Source organism: Eublepharis macularius, chromosome 8 (genome assembly GCF_028583425.1).
Source record: "Eublepharis macularius isolate TG4126 chromosome 8, MPM_Emac_v1.0, whole genome shotgun sequence".
Classification (NCBI taxonomy): domain Eukaryota; kingdom Metazoa; phylum Chordata; class Lepidosauria; order Squamata; family Eublepharidae; genus Eublepharis; species Eublepharis macularius.
The window spans coordinates 69,307,218-69,321,279 of record NC_072797.1 but is presented as its reverse complement, the minus strand read 5'-3'; the positions used below and the strand labels follow the sequence as shown (position 1 = coordinate 69,321,279).

Sequence of the window (14,062 nt, the reverse complement as noted above, 5' to 3'; positions counted from 1 at the left end):
TCGCTGGCCCAATTTGGGAATCCTGAATCAAAGCTTTCTGAAGCGATTTGGGTCGCTTAGGAAAGCTTCAGGGATGTTTAAAACCCCTTGTCCTTGCTCCAGCTGACAGGCATGCTCCGCCAGTCACTTGGAGCGGGGGGGGGGCGTAAACTTAAAGCATCAAACTTAAAGCGCAAACTTGCAAAGCAGCGTCCATCTGCAGGGGCCAATTTGGCAGCGGGAGGGCCTGCCGCTGCTGCCGCAACAATCTGGGCAGCAAGCCCTCCCATTGGCCAGCTGATCACTCCAGCAGCAGTGCCTGTGGCGGCCTCCTCCATTGCTCAGCTGGTCAACCTGGCCTGCTGGCCAGGTAAATCAAGGGGGGGGGCTGGGCCGGCCGGCCGGTGGGGATCTGGGCCGGGGGTGGGGAGGCTGAGCCAGGACAAAGGTTCCCCTTCGGTGTGCTCTGAATCTTTATGGAAAATACAAAAAACACTTGGGGAAATGATCCTAATGATACCTAATAAGCAATCAATAATTTCACAATCAGTTTTATAAGAAGTGCTCAGTGAATTACAAAATTCAAATATATACATATATACAATTCAAGAATCCATCATACTGAATCAATACAAGAAACAACATATAACCCTTTCAACAGACTGTAGCCTCCAAACACTCTCTCAACATTAAATGTAGTCTCTTGTTATTAATAAAGAAATGTCCACAATCTCCGCATCACCGTCTATTCAAGGGAAAGTGGGTATCTTGCAAGGTGAGAGAAGTCCATAAAAGGTAGCAAGAGTTTCTGATTCGTTTTCTCTCTCTCTCTCTCTCTCTCTCTCAGCAGGTGGAAAAAGGTGGATGAAGGGGGAAACTCCACAGAGTCCCCCAAAGACCCTACAAGTGACCAGGCAAATTTATTCTGCTTGTTTCATTCCACAAGAACTTCCTCAGGAGCCAACAGAGAATCCACCACTCAATATTCAATTACCACAACAGAGACTATCATGTGCGGTTGATTCTGTGCATAACAAGGTTGGTCAGAACAGAACTTTACCATTGTGTGTAACATTGTGTACCATTTCTCCAAGTGTGTTTTTTGTATTTTCCTTAGCTCTTCCTGAGGAAGCCTCTTGGTTGTTTTTGAGCTAAATCTTTATGGAGCATACTGAAGCAGTTTAAATACCTGAATCCCAAAGTGGCTTGCTGCTTTGGGATTCGGGTTATTCTGAATTGTTTTCCCACTTTGGGTAAACCTGAAGCGGGAAACTGTGCACACCCCTATTACCAAACACTGAATTTTAAAAGGCACAATGGTAAAGTTACTGTAACTGGTGATTTAAGATTTGAGAAGTACAGTAATGTCATTTGGAAAGGTGAAATGGGGAATCTTGCTCTCCCTATGGGTCAGCATCCCTTAAACTCAGAAAAAGCTCTATGCATTCACCCCTTCTGCGACTTTGGTGTAGCAGTTAATAGTGGCAGGGCTCTAACCTGGAGAACTGAATGATTACCCATTCTTCCCCTTGAAGCCAGCTGAGTGACCTTGGGTCAGTCACCGCTTCTTGGAGCTCTTTCAGCCCCACTCACCATACAGAGTGTCGTGAGGATAATAACAACACACTTGGTAAACCGCTCTGATTTCATGTTAAGTTGTCCTGAAGGGCGGTATATAAATTGAATGCTATTATTTATTATTATTAGTTATTATTAAATATATGTAATGTATTTAATATTAAATATATGAATATAATTTATTAAATGTATTATTAAATATTATTTATGCTGTAGTACAGTGGTTAAGTGGTTTAACTGTGAATTAGCACTCTACTAGTTCGAATCCCACTACTGCCATGAGCTCAGTAGGTGGCCTTGGATAAGCCACTCCTCTCAGCCCCAGCTCTCCAACTATATTGTGGGGATAATAACAAAATTAACTTGTTCAGCACTCTGGGTGAGGCACTAATCTGTCTAGAAGAGTGGTATATAAGCCCAGTTGTTGCTGTTATATACAGCAACACCCAAGATTCTGCAGTAAAAAGGAAGGCTAAGCAGGGTGCTTCAGGTGAAGATCTGATGTAGATCATACTTATCCCGTTTCATAAAATATTCCTATCAACATAAAATCAGAATGTTCATAAAAGTTTGTACCAATTGACTGAAAACTGTATCACCACCATCATCCAGCAAATCATATTCTTCAGCTACATTTGGAATTGCTCTTTGTCGTTGCAATTCTGTCTTGCTATTGTCTTGTGCAGAATACCATTCAGTCAGAGTTGTCTGTTGTTTCTCCTCTAGATAATATATTTATGTTTTGCAGAAAGAAGAAGCCAAAGTTAAAAAGGTATTGTAATTCCTGTATATTTAACATTTTTGCAACCTTTTAAAAATAGTTACCCTCATATAAGAAACCAACCTCGAAGTTTTTCCTTTTTGTATTTTATCATCTCTTTATTTGTATAACCTGTACTTCTTAATATGTCTTCCAGAAACATCTCTTTAACTTCAAATGGTCTTCCTGGTACTAAAAACACAAAAGCCATATAAATAATTCATGAGTTACTTAAATTATCATTATTGTATTTAAAGTTATAACAAATTTGCTGGTAAATAAGACAGAAATGAGAACTAAAATGTTTTATTGAAATTCTGTCCTTTGTTCTAATAGCATCCTGCCATTCTACCTTATAAAGCAGTAAATCTTCCCCATTACAGGTGAAAGGCTCAAACACTACTTAAGGATCCTATGTTTGGCTCAACCACAGCCAAGCCATTAAACAGAAGATTCTCTTGCTATTACAGGAGTGCTCTGTAAATATCCAGGAAGCATATGCAAACTAAAACACCAGCTGAATGCTCTGACCCTCTCTGTTCAGACACTAGGAAACTGAGCTCAAAATCAGAACATTCCTATCTATCGTTATGTGTTTTGTTTTTGGCAAAGTTGTCCTCACTGATGAACTTTTCTCATTGTTCTTTAGTGTGTATATACTTTTTAAAGATCACTGCACCCATGATCTATACCAATCTTAGCAAACAGGGATCCATAAACAATTGGTTCAAGTTCAACTGATGAGCCACTCCACATCTACAACATTTTCAAGACTTTGTCTTGCTGAAAACATAGAAGCTCTAAACTCAGCCACAGATACTTCCACAATTTAGATGCATGTGGATCTTACTATATAGTGATGAAAAAAGAGAAAATGTGAATCTCTGAGTCAATGCTGAGTCTGATGAAGAAGAAAAGTGCCCAAGATTCAACAGACTGTTTTATTTTGTTTTTGAGAGGGAATGGAACACTGCAAAAGACTGCCAGTGAAGGTAGCAAATTTCAACATCAGCACCAAAAGATAAGAGAATACCAGTAATAAAGACCACGATTCATTGATCTCTGTTAGGCATGTGACATCCAGGAACTTCCCAAAGCTCAGTGAACTCTGAACAGCTGATGTCACAGTGCATGCTAAACTGCCATTTCACTTATTAGAATATTTACAAGTGGGGGACTCGCAGGAGGCATCCCATTCTCCCGTTCACCAGTCTAGCCTGCCTGCAGTGCCACTGCCTGCCTGGCTCACATGGTGGCTGACAAGGAGGAGGAGTGGAGCAGCTCACACTGTGCTCTCCCCTAGCCTGCCATAGTACTGCCAGCCTGGTTCTTGTAGTTGCATCTTGGCTCCCACTCCCCTCCCCAGCAGTGTCATGGCAGGTTCCCATGAGAAGCTCACAGGGAAGGGAGAATCCCAGCGATAGCAACACCTTGCTCACTCATCTGTCCCCTCCCGCTGCTGTTCCACTTAGCTGCCGCCTCTCACAATACCTTTATGTAGTTTGTTCTTCTATTTGGGAGCATTTAACTCTCCCCATCTATTTATTAAACCCTTTTTTGTGTTTTTCTTTCTCTGTATATGACCCCAGTCTCCAGATTTAAGGATGCACAACTGAAAATGAGATATGACAGCCCACTTTTGTAGTTAAAGTACTTAAGGCAACTTACAACATTAAAATCTATACAAAAAGTGATAGGTATCAACAGCCATAAAAAAATATACAAGTATCAGAGACGAGATTTAACTATTGCAATTAGAAAATGCAAAGTAGTTTTAGAGAGGGAAGCAGTTCTATGGATTTCATGTTTAAGTATTTAAGCCGCTATCTAAAGAGTTACACAGTTAGTTCCAGACACATAGGAAGGCTTTGGATTTGTGTATTTCAGAAACAGTAGTTCACCAATCCATAGCAAACTGTTTTGGAGAAAAAGTGATTAAATATACCCTACTACATTGTTTATTGAAATGTCTTTAAAACTTACTGTAAAGACTCACTGTAAAGACTCACACTGTGCAATCTGCCTTAAGTCTCAGTGAGAAAGGTGGACTATAAATAATGTAAACAAATAAACAGCTGTTTGTGATATGACATGTACTGGGTATGCATTCTGGTGGGAAAATCATGCTGGACACATGTAGTCTTTGGACATGCTAAAATATCTCCTTGGAACTCTGCCTTCCTTTAGGAACAGAGACTACAAAATTAGAATGAAAATCATTGAGATAAAATATGCCTCAATTAAAGAACAGGTGAATCTGCACACAACTTAAACTCCTTGCATCTTTGTCGCATATTCCTGTGAACCAATTCTTACATTGCAGCTATTTGGATTTGGCCTGTACTACATTGAGTTGAGGAAAATATCTTAAAACAAATTAAGTGGTTAGGCTCCTTCTAATATTTAAACTTACTATATATTACTGGACAGCCTCCAAAATATCTGACAAAGAGGTTCACATCTAGGGCAGCACTAGAGAGTATTAATTTCAAAGACGAGTGTTTCTGTAATGTATCTCTTAACTTAGTAAGCAAGAAGTCACTGAACCGATCTCTTTCATGGACTTCATCCTGCAACAAAAACAAGCAAGCACACTCCTTAACAACACTTGAGCATTTTGACATATACAATGTAACCCTGTGTTATAAAACGTTGTCATCTCCTCTCTATAATTTTATAAACTATGAAAACATCAATTATACAAGATTTTCTATCATACAGGCCATATTGGCTTCAGTATGCATCACAAAGCCCATACAACAGGGCCAACTACAGAAAGATGTGATGTTTCTACAAACTTGGAAGCCCAGTTTTATTATAAAACTCCCAAACTTAAAAAAAAGTTTACATCAAATGCAAGCAGAGACTCTATAATTCAGACTTTAAAAACCAAAGTAAGACCTCACCCCACTATGTCTCAGTGACAACCTGAACAGAGGTAGCTTAGAGAAGAAAATATACCCAAGTGCTTTCTGCATCATGCTTCACTCCCATAATAAGTACTACCCACAATGGGAGTAGCACTTGTAAAAGAAATTGCATCTACTCCAGTCTCAGCCCCTACCAACACTTAGAACAGGATGTATACAGGACACGCTTGCCACTCCAAGCCTCCCTACCCTAGGCATCACCAGCTACCTGTCTAGGGCAAAGCCTGATGACCACTTTCCTCTTCAAAAGCCCTCCTTTCAGCTGGCAAACTTTAGTGGGCAAAGGGGGTGGGTTAAGAATGGAAGGCACACATTTCATGCTTCCTGCTCCAACCCTCCTTCCCCCAGCCACCTTATCATGGCAGTGGCTTAGAGCAGAGAGCTGGTCTGGCACACCTTGTGCTACAAGCTAAGCACCCCTTCCCCCAATCAGCTGGCCAGTAGCGGTAGAAGTTTGGAGCAGATAGCATACCACGCATACACTCTCCCCTAAGCCAACACTTATCACAGTGGAGACTCCAGAAACCAGCCCGGACATTGGGATGTCCCACTCTCCTAAAACCCATACAGCAATCATGTTTTCACTTTGTATCAAGTGATTGCACAACCTTTCTATCATAAAAGGAAATGTTAAAAATAGAGAAAGAAGCATGAAGATTAATTTTAGATTTATTTGACAGTAACCACAACCTTCTGAGAGCCAGTTTAGTGTAGCCGTTAAGAATGGCAGGAATGTTGTTGTTGTTGTTGTTGTTATTATCTGAAGAAAAAGCATATTGGGTTAGAACCAGGCTTTCTACAAAAAAACTGAATTGGCAAAAAAAATCTGCCACCTTCCATTTTCCAGCAGAGCCAGCCCTGCAACTCTGAAAAACTGCTCTAGGGAACTATTAGTTAGAGCAAAGGATGTGGACTGCAGAATTTGAAGGAAAAATGGGCAGGAATAATCTCCTTTTCATGTTCTGCAAGAGATTTTTTTTCTCCTGTTTGCAGAAGAGTTCTAGAGGCAATTTATGACTGTATAATAGATTATAATTTAGCTGAAAACTAAAATAGGAATTAATTACTACAGCAACCACTTATGAATGTCAAAATGAGGGATTAGTTTAAATCAAGCCTTTTTCCTTACTGATTTAAGTCATGTTTTAAAGTCACCTTGATTTAGATCAATCCATAATGTCAATCAATGTATTATTCCTATTTATAAAATATTTCATTCCCCAATGACTTGCTGTAGGTAAAATAATTCTAATTATTTATTTCTACACAAACTATAGGTTCTCATTATAGTTATTCCATACAATCCTCATGTTAGAACAAAGACAACTGATAAGTGAAAAGCGGCTTATGTTCACCAATGACCATCTTGATCATTTACTTTCATTTTAACATTTATATAGAATTCGAGAAAAAAATATTAAGCCAGATTTACAAAATCTTCAAAAACTTTGGGTACTATTTTCACAACAAATAATTTGTGCAACTTACCACAATAACATGCGTTACAGTTGACAGTGCACTATCTCCAGCCATTAGTGTACGGAGCAATACACCATTTGTGCAAAATGTTAACAGTGTCTTTGGAGAAACCCTGTTTTTAAGGAGGGGGAAAAGAATTCCAGAGGAGTGTTTTATTTTATTTTACTATGATTAAAAATGGAAATTCTTAAGAGCTTTACAACATAAAAATACTTAGTGCAGCACATGGAAAGGAATTCATTGCAAATATTTAAATTCTTACTACAATATTAGCATCCTTGAATAACACTGTTGACTAAATGCACCGACTGTTGACCAACATCATCAATAAGATTTAACCTGGTCACTTGTAAATTGTTCCCAGGCAACCCCATTCTCCTGTGTAACCCTAAAGAGCATTATGTGTTTATAGGTGGTTGAAACAGTGATGCTGTGTTCTGTATGCTACATCCTACTCTGTTTCTCTTATTTCCCAGAACCAGATTAAAAACAGCTCTGACCACAGCCTTCAAAACCTAAATTTACTCTTTAAAATAGAAAGTGATGGTTTTTGAAGGTAGCAGGCAAGCCTGTTAGCATGCATCTTTCAATGTCACATAAGTGAAGTCCTTACATGCAGCTTTTAGAATGCTCCTGTGTTGGCATCATCTGAACTGAAAGTATATCTACCATAGGAATAAAGAAAAAGGGAAAGCCATGCCCACAGCCTCCTGAGATCAGAGACAGCGTAGAGGCTGCTTGTGAGATGACAAGAAGTAGACTCTATTGACATTATTATGTGCACAGCAAAACAGCAATAACTATAATTGCCTATATCTTTGGGAAGAAAGCTGTAGCCCAATAGAGCTACATCTATTGAGGAAAGTACAGGGCATGAAGCAACAAGTGGCAGTGGAAATAGGCAGGTACTCCCCCAAACACACAAGTTGATTTGCAAGACTCTTAACAGGTATCAGCCGCTAATTTCGCTTTTCTTTTAAAAGCTTCTAATCTTTTTTCAAAATATACAATGAATACTTGCTAGACCTGCTTTCCAATCGGATCTGATAGCCAATCGTCTGCCCAATCTTTTCTCTTCTTTCAGCAGCAACCCTTTCTGCCACAGCAATTGCTGCCAATCGTCTTGGTTGAGTGCAAAATATTCGACATGGTATTCCATTTTTGTAACAATCATCCAGTAGGAATTGAGGAATCTAAATGCATAGATTGTGCATTACTTTTTAAAAGAGCAATAATCACATTCAAATAACACATGGCTAATTTTACTGACATGCCTCCTTTATTATCATGGCCAACATGACAAACATTAACTGATAAGATGGTTGAGGAAAGGGTCTACATGTCAACCTCCAATGTTTATCACTGAGAAATACCGAAATCCAACACAGTCATTCATTCTGTAGCACCCCAGAAGTTCATACACATCTGGACTCATCAAGCTGCTTTCTGCTCCACAAAACCATTTGTATATAACCCAAATTTACAGAGCAATTTTCAGACAGCTGAGGAAGCTGCTGAAATGGAAGTGAGCCAAATTCAACACTCATGCAATGCCACATATTTCAGCCTCTCACAGATCAGTGGTCATTGTGTCCTTATGGTATGATTTAATTTCTATGAGCTTGTGAAGTTAATGAAGCATGAAGCAAATATAGGTGTCAATGTAGGTCACCAAACAAGGTTGAATAAACATCAAGTTTTTTTAAGGACATTAAAGACCTCCCATCTATGGAGGAGAGGCAAGAGAGCCTACCATTCAAGCCAACTGCCAATCTATCTTCAGAAGCAAAGCAGCTGTTGTCTCCCCTCTGCTTGGATCTCTGCACATTAAAACCTTCTTGTCCTGGAAAGAGTTGCTAAAGCATTCACTCAGCAACAGGAGCTAATATATTGGGAATGTTGAGTAGAGAAGACTTATATTATTTTTATAGGGGTAAAAGTTGCTTTTAGGACTTTATAGCCAAAAAAGTGGAATATAAATTTAAGCTTATTATATATTACAATATATAACATATAATATGCATTGTGCAATATATAATATATATTACAATATATATTACAATAATGTTTCCCACTTCCAGAACTATAGTAGCCAGCTTACTTATGTTTTATATAGTCTCCAGAACTGCAGATTAACAAATTCTACTATAGAGCTAGGCACTGTAAGCAGAATAAAACTATGAATTCATTTTGACACATGCACCACAAAGAATGGCAACATTTTACCAAGCTGCCTTTTGGGGAAGCAGATTATTAGATAATTTAGGGGGGGGGGAATCGACAACAAAAAAGATACTACTTAAAGACAAAGGTATTAAAATATCTAGTCCAATCCCGTGCTTAGAGGCAGGATTAATAATGAGTATTAATATAAATGTGCACCAACCAATCTTTATAACAAAGATCAGGTGCACAGTAGAAAGATACAAAGTTAATAGGACACTTAGACATCACAAGCATCTATGAATAACCTCATCTAAAAATAATGTCCATTACCATTCGAATACAAAACTAAATTATACTTGAGTTTAATTTTCTATTACAGTTGTATGAACATATTTATATTTTCAATTTATGAAATATTTCTGTGTTTAACTTGGACAAACAAGTAGTACCTGAGTAGTTTTCCCTGATCCAGTTTCCCCCACAATCAAGATAACTTTATTTTCTTTAATAATTCTAACAATTTCATCCTGCTTTTCATAAACTGGCAGAGATTGCCGAAATGAATCAAATTCCGATTCTCCCCTTTTAACTGGGACTTGAGGGATGCCGTTGTTAAGTCTGCCACTTGTTTTGCTCATTTCTCTATTTTCTAAGAAAAGATAAAAGTAATGACTGCATCAAATTAGGCACTAAAGTGCTTCTGATTTTTTAGTTATGTAAGACTGAATGTCACTATCAATACAATTGTATACACACACACCTTTTGTTCTAAGGAGCACTATCAATACAAAATGCAGTCTCTATGAAGGAAAAGGGGAAGTCTTTTTGCAAAGGGGGACGGAATTAATCAGATTTCCTCAGCCTTTAGAACACCCAGGATTTTTTTTTACTCCTACTTGAAAATGTGGCCTAAAACTGAAATGCAAGCAATGTAATGTCAAATATTCAAGGCTTTTCCAGCATCATTAAGTATGTGTACACACCACAGGTATAGCAACTATCATATTTATTTTAAAAATACTATGTAATTATAACAGCAGTATCACATGAACATTACATACAGCTTTTTAACTAGGGTAAAACAGAGGGAAGAACAATGTAAGATGCTTTGGATCCCAACTGGAGAGAAAGCTGGAGTATAACTGAAGTAAACCAATAATTAAATAACTTGTACCAAACATGACTTCTGCTATATAACAAGTTTCTCCATTAATTCACTAATATATTTATCAGAATATACATACCAGCTTCAACAGCAAATACATTTCCCCTCTCTGTCTTTGGCAAAAGCTCTGTGCGCTCTTTATTGGTAACAGGAAAACGCTGTACTAAGCTTCTAATAGCATGTTTTGTGTTAGGAATTAAATTACATGTCATCACTGTGTGCGCCAACTCTGAGCCATCTTTTTTCTTCACAGTTAAATATCTGTTTGCTCCTTTCCTGCAAAGTTGAGCCAAAGAAAAAACAGATTTATCAGAAGCTCTAGTCTTAAAAACTAGAATAGTTGCCTCACAGAAATACATGAAATAATCCTTACTGACATATTAATGTGTTTGATTACTGTTCACACAGTCTCAAACAAAACTGTTTCATTTGTCTTATATCTAGCCACCCACATTTTACATTCTTGGTTTAAATTCTTGACTTGTATTAAAGACATGAAGAATTAATATTTTTCAGTACCTTTAATTTAATTGCCTTTAATTTCAGTTTCAATGAGTTTGGTTGGCTTTTTTAAACACCCCCCCCCAATTTTATTATTCCTGTATTTTCTGCACAGAGGATGGTTAGCAACAGTGCCCTGTCCATGGTGTTCTTCTCTGAAAAAAATTAATTATATTTGTTTCTATTCTCTATGTGAGTATGCCAATACAGTAATTAATACTGTTTAAAATCAGACCACTTAATTAAATCCCACTGAAATTGACAGACACAACAAACAGGTCATATTCACAGAAGAAGGTATGTAAGATGTATGAGCTGTCTTCTACGTGAAGAAAGTCTATGTGACAGGAGTTGGTTACTGAACATATTTTATCAAAATAATTAAAAAAACAGCAAACTTATAGGAATAACTAATTTCAAAGAATATCAAAGACTATCACATAAAACAACAAAGAGTTCTAGGCCAAAGTACTTTACATTTATCCCATTCAAGAGTTGCTTTAACCTCTATCCCAACGTCCAAAAATAAAATAAGCTAATAAAACAAATTTGTGTCAGACTTTCTTCAATTGAAAAGTCAAATATTTTAGTGCTCTCAAAGCTGTTCTCTTAAAAGCTTGAAAATGCAAAACTATGCCAGGTGTATATACCACAGCAGCTATTCTTGCCGCTGGTCTCTAGTTGGCTTTTAAAAGATTAGCCTGCCGCATGTGGTCAGTTACTGCTGCAATGGGTACACACACTACTAGTCAGGGAATGTGATCCACACTTGTAGCCACCCAAATGTTACTGCTTTGAAATAACAGCAGATGTCACTCCCCAGGAAATAATCAAAGGTACACATCAGTACCAGAAACATTATTTCTTAAAGTCACACATTACAATTCACATTTGATGATATTATTTAAGATGTCAACTTACCCCTTGCTTTTAGAAATCAGACCAAGAGACTGACTCAATCGGTGAATAAAAGCTCTTTCAGTACTGGTCAAAGATGAAGGAAATTCCATTTCTAAAACAAGAAAATATAATTAAGAAACAGTAAGTCATTACATTTTAGATTTCACCATGCTTAAAAAAACCTGTGTTTATTAATACATTTGAGAATCAGCCAGCAAGACAAGACAAAGATAAATCTTCAGAACAACTCATTCGGGATGGAGGCACAAAACAACTTGTTTGTTTCCAACTTAGGGTCATTTCAGAAGATGACTGTTGAAAACAGTTTCTTTTTGATAGTGAGCCACATGGGTGCAATGCAAAACTGCAGATACAACTCTGAAAGAAACTGTCAGTAATTTGTATCCCCTGGTGATGAAGACAAAAGAAGGGAGCTGGTGAAAGGATGAGAAAGGAACACACATGCACACCAAGTCCATCAAAAAGGTCATTTTTGCCAGTGCTGAAAAGCCACCCACTACCACATATCCGTGGGTGTGGCCTCTCCAGAGCTATGGAGGCAAACTGCTGAAGAACTAGCATACAAGAGAAGGAAGACTAGTACAAGGAGGATGTGTTACCATGCACCCCCTTTCCCAGGGTAGCTGAAGGACTACCTCCTGCAGCCTACCGCTCAAGGTCATTGTCCCAAGCCACGCTCTCTGTTCACACCCACAGGGGTGCGGCAGGTGGTGACCAGAGACAGGGCTTATTCAGTGGTGGCACCTCATCTATGGAATATCCTCCCCTTAAAGCTCTCTTAGCACATACAATAATGTCCTTCAGCTGCTAGGCTATATCTTTTTTTTTATTTACCCAGGCTCCTAACTGAAGAGTTCCATCTTTTTCTTGCTGTTTTTACAGCCTGAGGCCTGTTTTACGGATATCATTTTAAGCAGATGAATGTTGTTTTGTGCTGTTTTTGTGGTTTGTGTATTACTAATATTACTAACTATATGTCATTATTGTATTTATTATAGTTTTAAGTTTGTGAGCCACCATTGTAGAGGTGTCACATAATTTTTTATAAATAAATAAAATAATGCAGGCCACTGTGTTTACACTGAGCAGCTACAGTGGAGGCCATCGCTCCTGCGCCTTTGATAAGCACATAGAGAAGCCAATTTATACCTAATCTACACAGGCAACAGAATGAGGTGGAAGAAATCAGAGGTGATACAAGCCATATATGACTTCCGGCTGCTGGCAGGGAGAGCCACATTTTTAATGTTCCTCCATGTCAAAACTTAGTTTCAAGTTGGTAGCCGTATTGGCCTGCATTAGAACAGCAGGATTTGAGTCCAGTAACACCTTAGAGACCAACAATATTTCAGGGTGTAAGCTTTTGAGAGTCAAAGCTCTGTTCTTCAGATACTATGTCAAAGCTTCAGTTTTTCATTACGAACAATATCCGCCCTCTCCATCAGCACTCCACCACCTCAGCATCACTGGACATCTAGACGAAGCCACAGCCAAGGGGAACAGCTACTATCCCGCCGGCTCTTGCCTACGAAGGGGAACAACAAACCGGCTCGGCGCTTTAAAGAGCGCTTCCCCCTCCCTTTTCAGGGTCAGGGTGGGCAATGCCAGCCTGCCTAACGCGGTCCGCAGGCCACCCTCAGGCAAAGGGCCCCTCACCTCGTTGGTCCCCGTATCTGAACCGCTCCAGGGCGATGTTGACGGCGATTTTCACCTCTTCGTCAATACGAATATCCTTCAGCCCCTTGGCACGGCCGCTGCCGGAGCAGGAAGACGACGAGGAGGCGGCCGAGGCGGTGGAGGGCCCTCCGCTGGGCGGGCCGCAGCCCGGAGGCCGAGGGGAAACGCTGTTCGGGCGGGACATGGCCCACCAGCACCGAGCTCAGCCCCAGCCCGAGACTGCCGCCGCCGCTGCAAGAGGCCGAGGGCGGGTGCCCGGTCACTGAGAGGGAAAGTGAAAGGGAAGGCGCCGCGCCTGAGGAGCAGGAGGCGGGACCGCGGGTGGGCCTGGCTGACGCCACAGCCTGCTCGGCGGGAAAAGGAGGAGACAGAAAGAGGGAGGGAAGAAAGTAAGGAGGAGGTCTAAAAAATGTGTCTAGTCTTGCCGCAGTTTTCCACCCCAGCACACGGTCTTTCTTCTCCTCCCCCAACCCCCCCCCCCCCGTCTCTCTAACTACGTTTTCATATCTGCGTGTAGTGGCTGACTTCTTTCATGCCTCTGATGATGGCTTCTAGCCCACAAAGTTTTGTGCCGCAATGAATCTGTAAGGGTGTCGCTAGACTCTCTTTTTATTTTTTTCATTTAAACTGTTAAAATGACAGTTTTGAGGGATCATATTGGCGGGAGGCGGTAGAAGAAGTTTGACCATGAAATACAAAATGTTGTCCTGAACTCATGAAGGTGTTAGCGTGTCAGACTGGGGAGACCCGGGTTCAAATCCCGATTCCCTACTCTGCCATGGAAGCTTGCTGGGTGACCTTGGGCCAGTCGCACACACTCAGCCTAACATACCTCACAAGGTTGTTGTCAGGATAAAGAAGGAAGAGGAGAATGATGTCAGCTGCTTTGGGTCCACATTGGGGAGA

General features: G+C 39.8%; 1 protein-coding gene across 2 annotated transcripts in view; it reads right to left on the bottom strand.

Annotated features, from left to right (window-relative positions):
* YTHDC2 (YTH N6-methyladenosine RNA binding protein C2) overlaps positions 1–13,437 on the bottom strand; it is a 64,021-nt gene extending 50,584 nt beyond the window's left edge. For both annotated transcript variants that reach the window (XM_054986584.1, XM_054986585.1), the window contains exons 1-9: positions 13,136–13,437; positions 11,480–11,570; positions 10,137–10,333; positions 9,342–9,541; positions 7,753–7,919; positions 6,736–6,838; positions 4,731–4,887; positions 2,402–2,509; positions 2,134–2,279 (exon numbers count right to left, since the gene is read on the bottom strand). In XM_054986584.1, coding sequence (XP_054842559.1) covers positions 2,134–2,279; positions 2,402–2,509; positions 4,731–4,887; positions 6,736–6,838; positions 7,753–7,919; positions 9,342–9,541; positions 10,137–10,333; positions 11,480–11,570; positions 13,136–13,340 — 1,374 coding nt within the window. In that variant the 5' untranslated portion in view covers positions 13,341–13,437. The remainder of the gene's footprint in view (positions 1–2,133; positions 2,280–2,401; positions 2,510–4,730; positions 4,888–6,735; positions 6,839–7,752; positions 7,920–9,341; positions 9,542–10,136; positions 10,334–11,479; positions 11,571–13,135) is intronic.
* Positions 13,438–14,062: the final 625 nt, after the last annotated feature.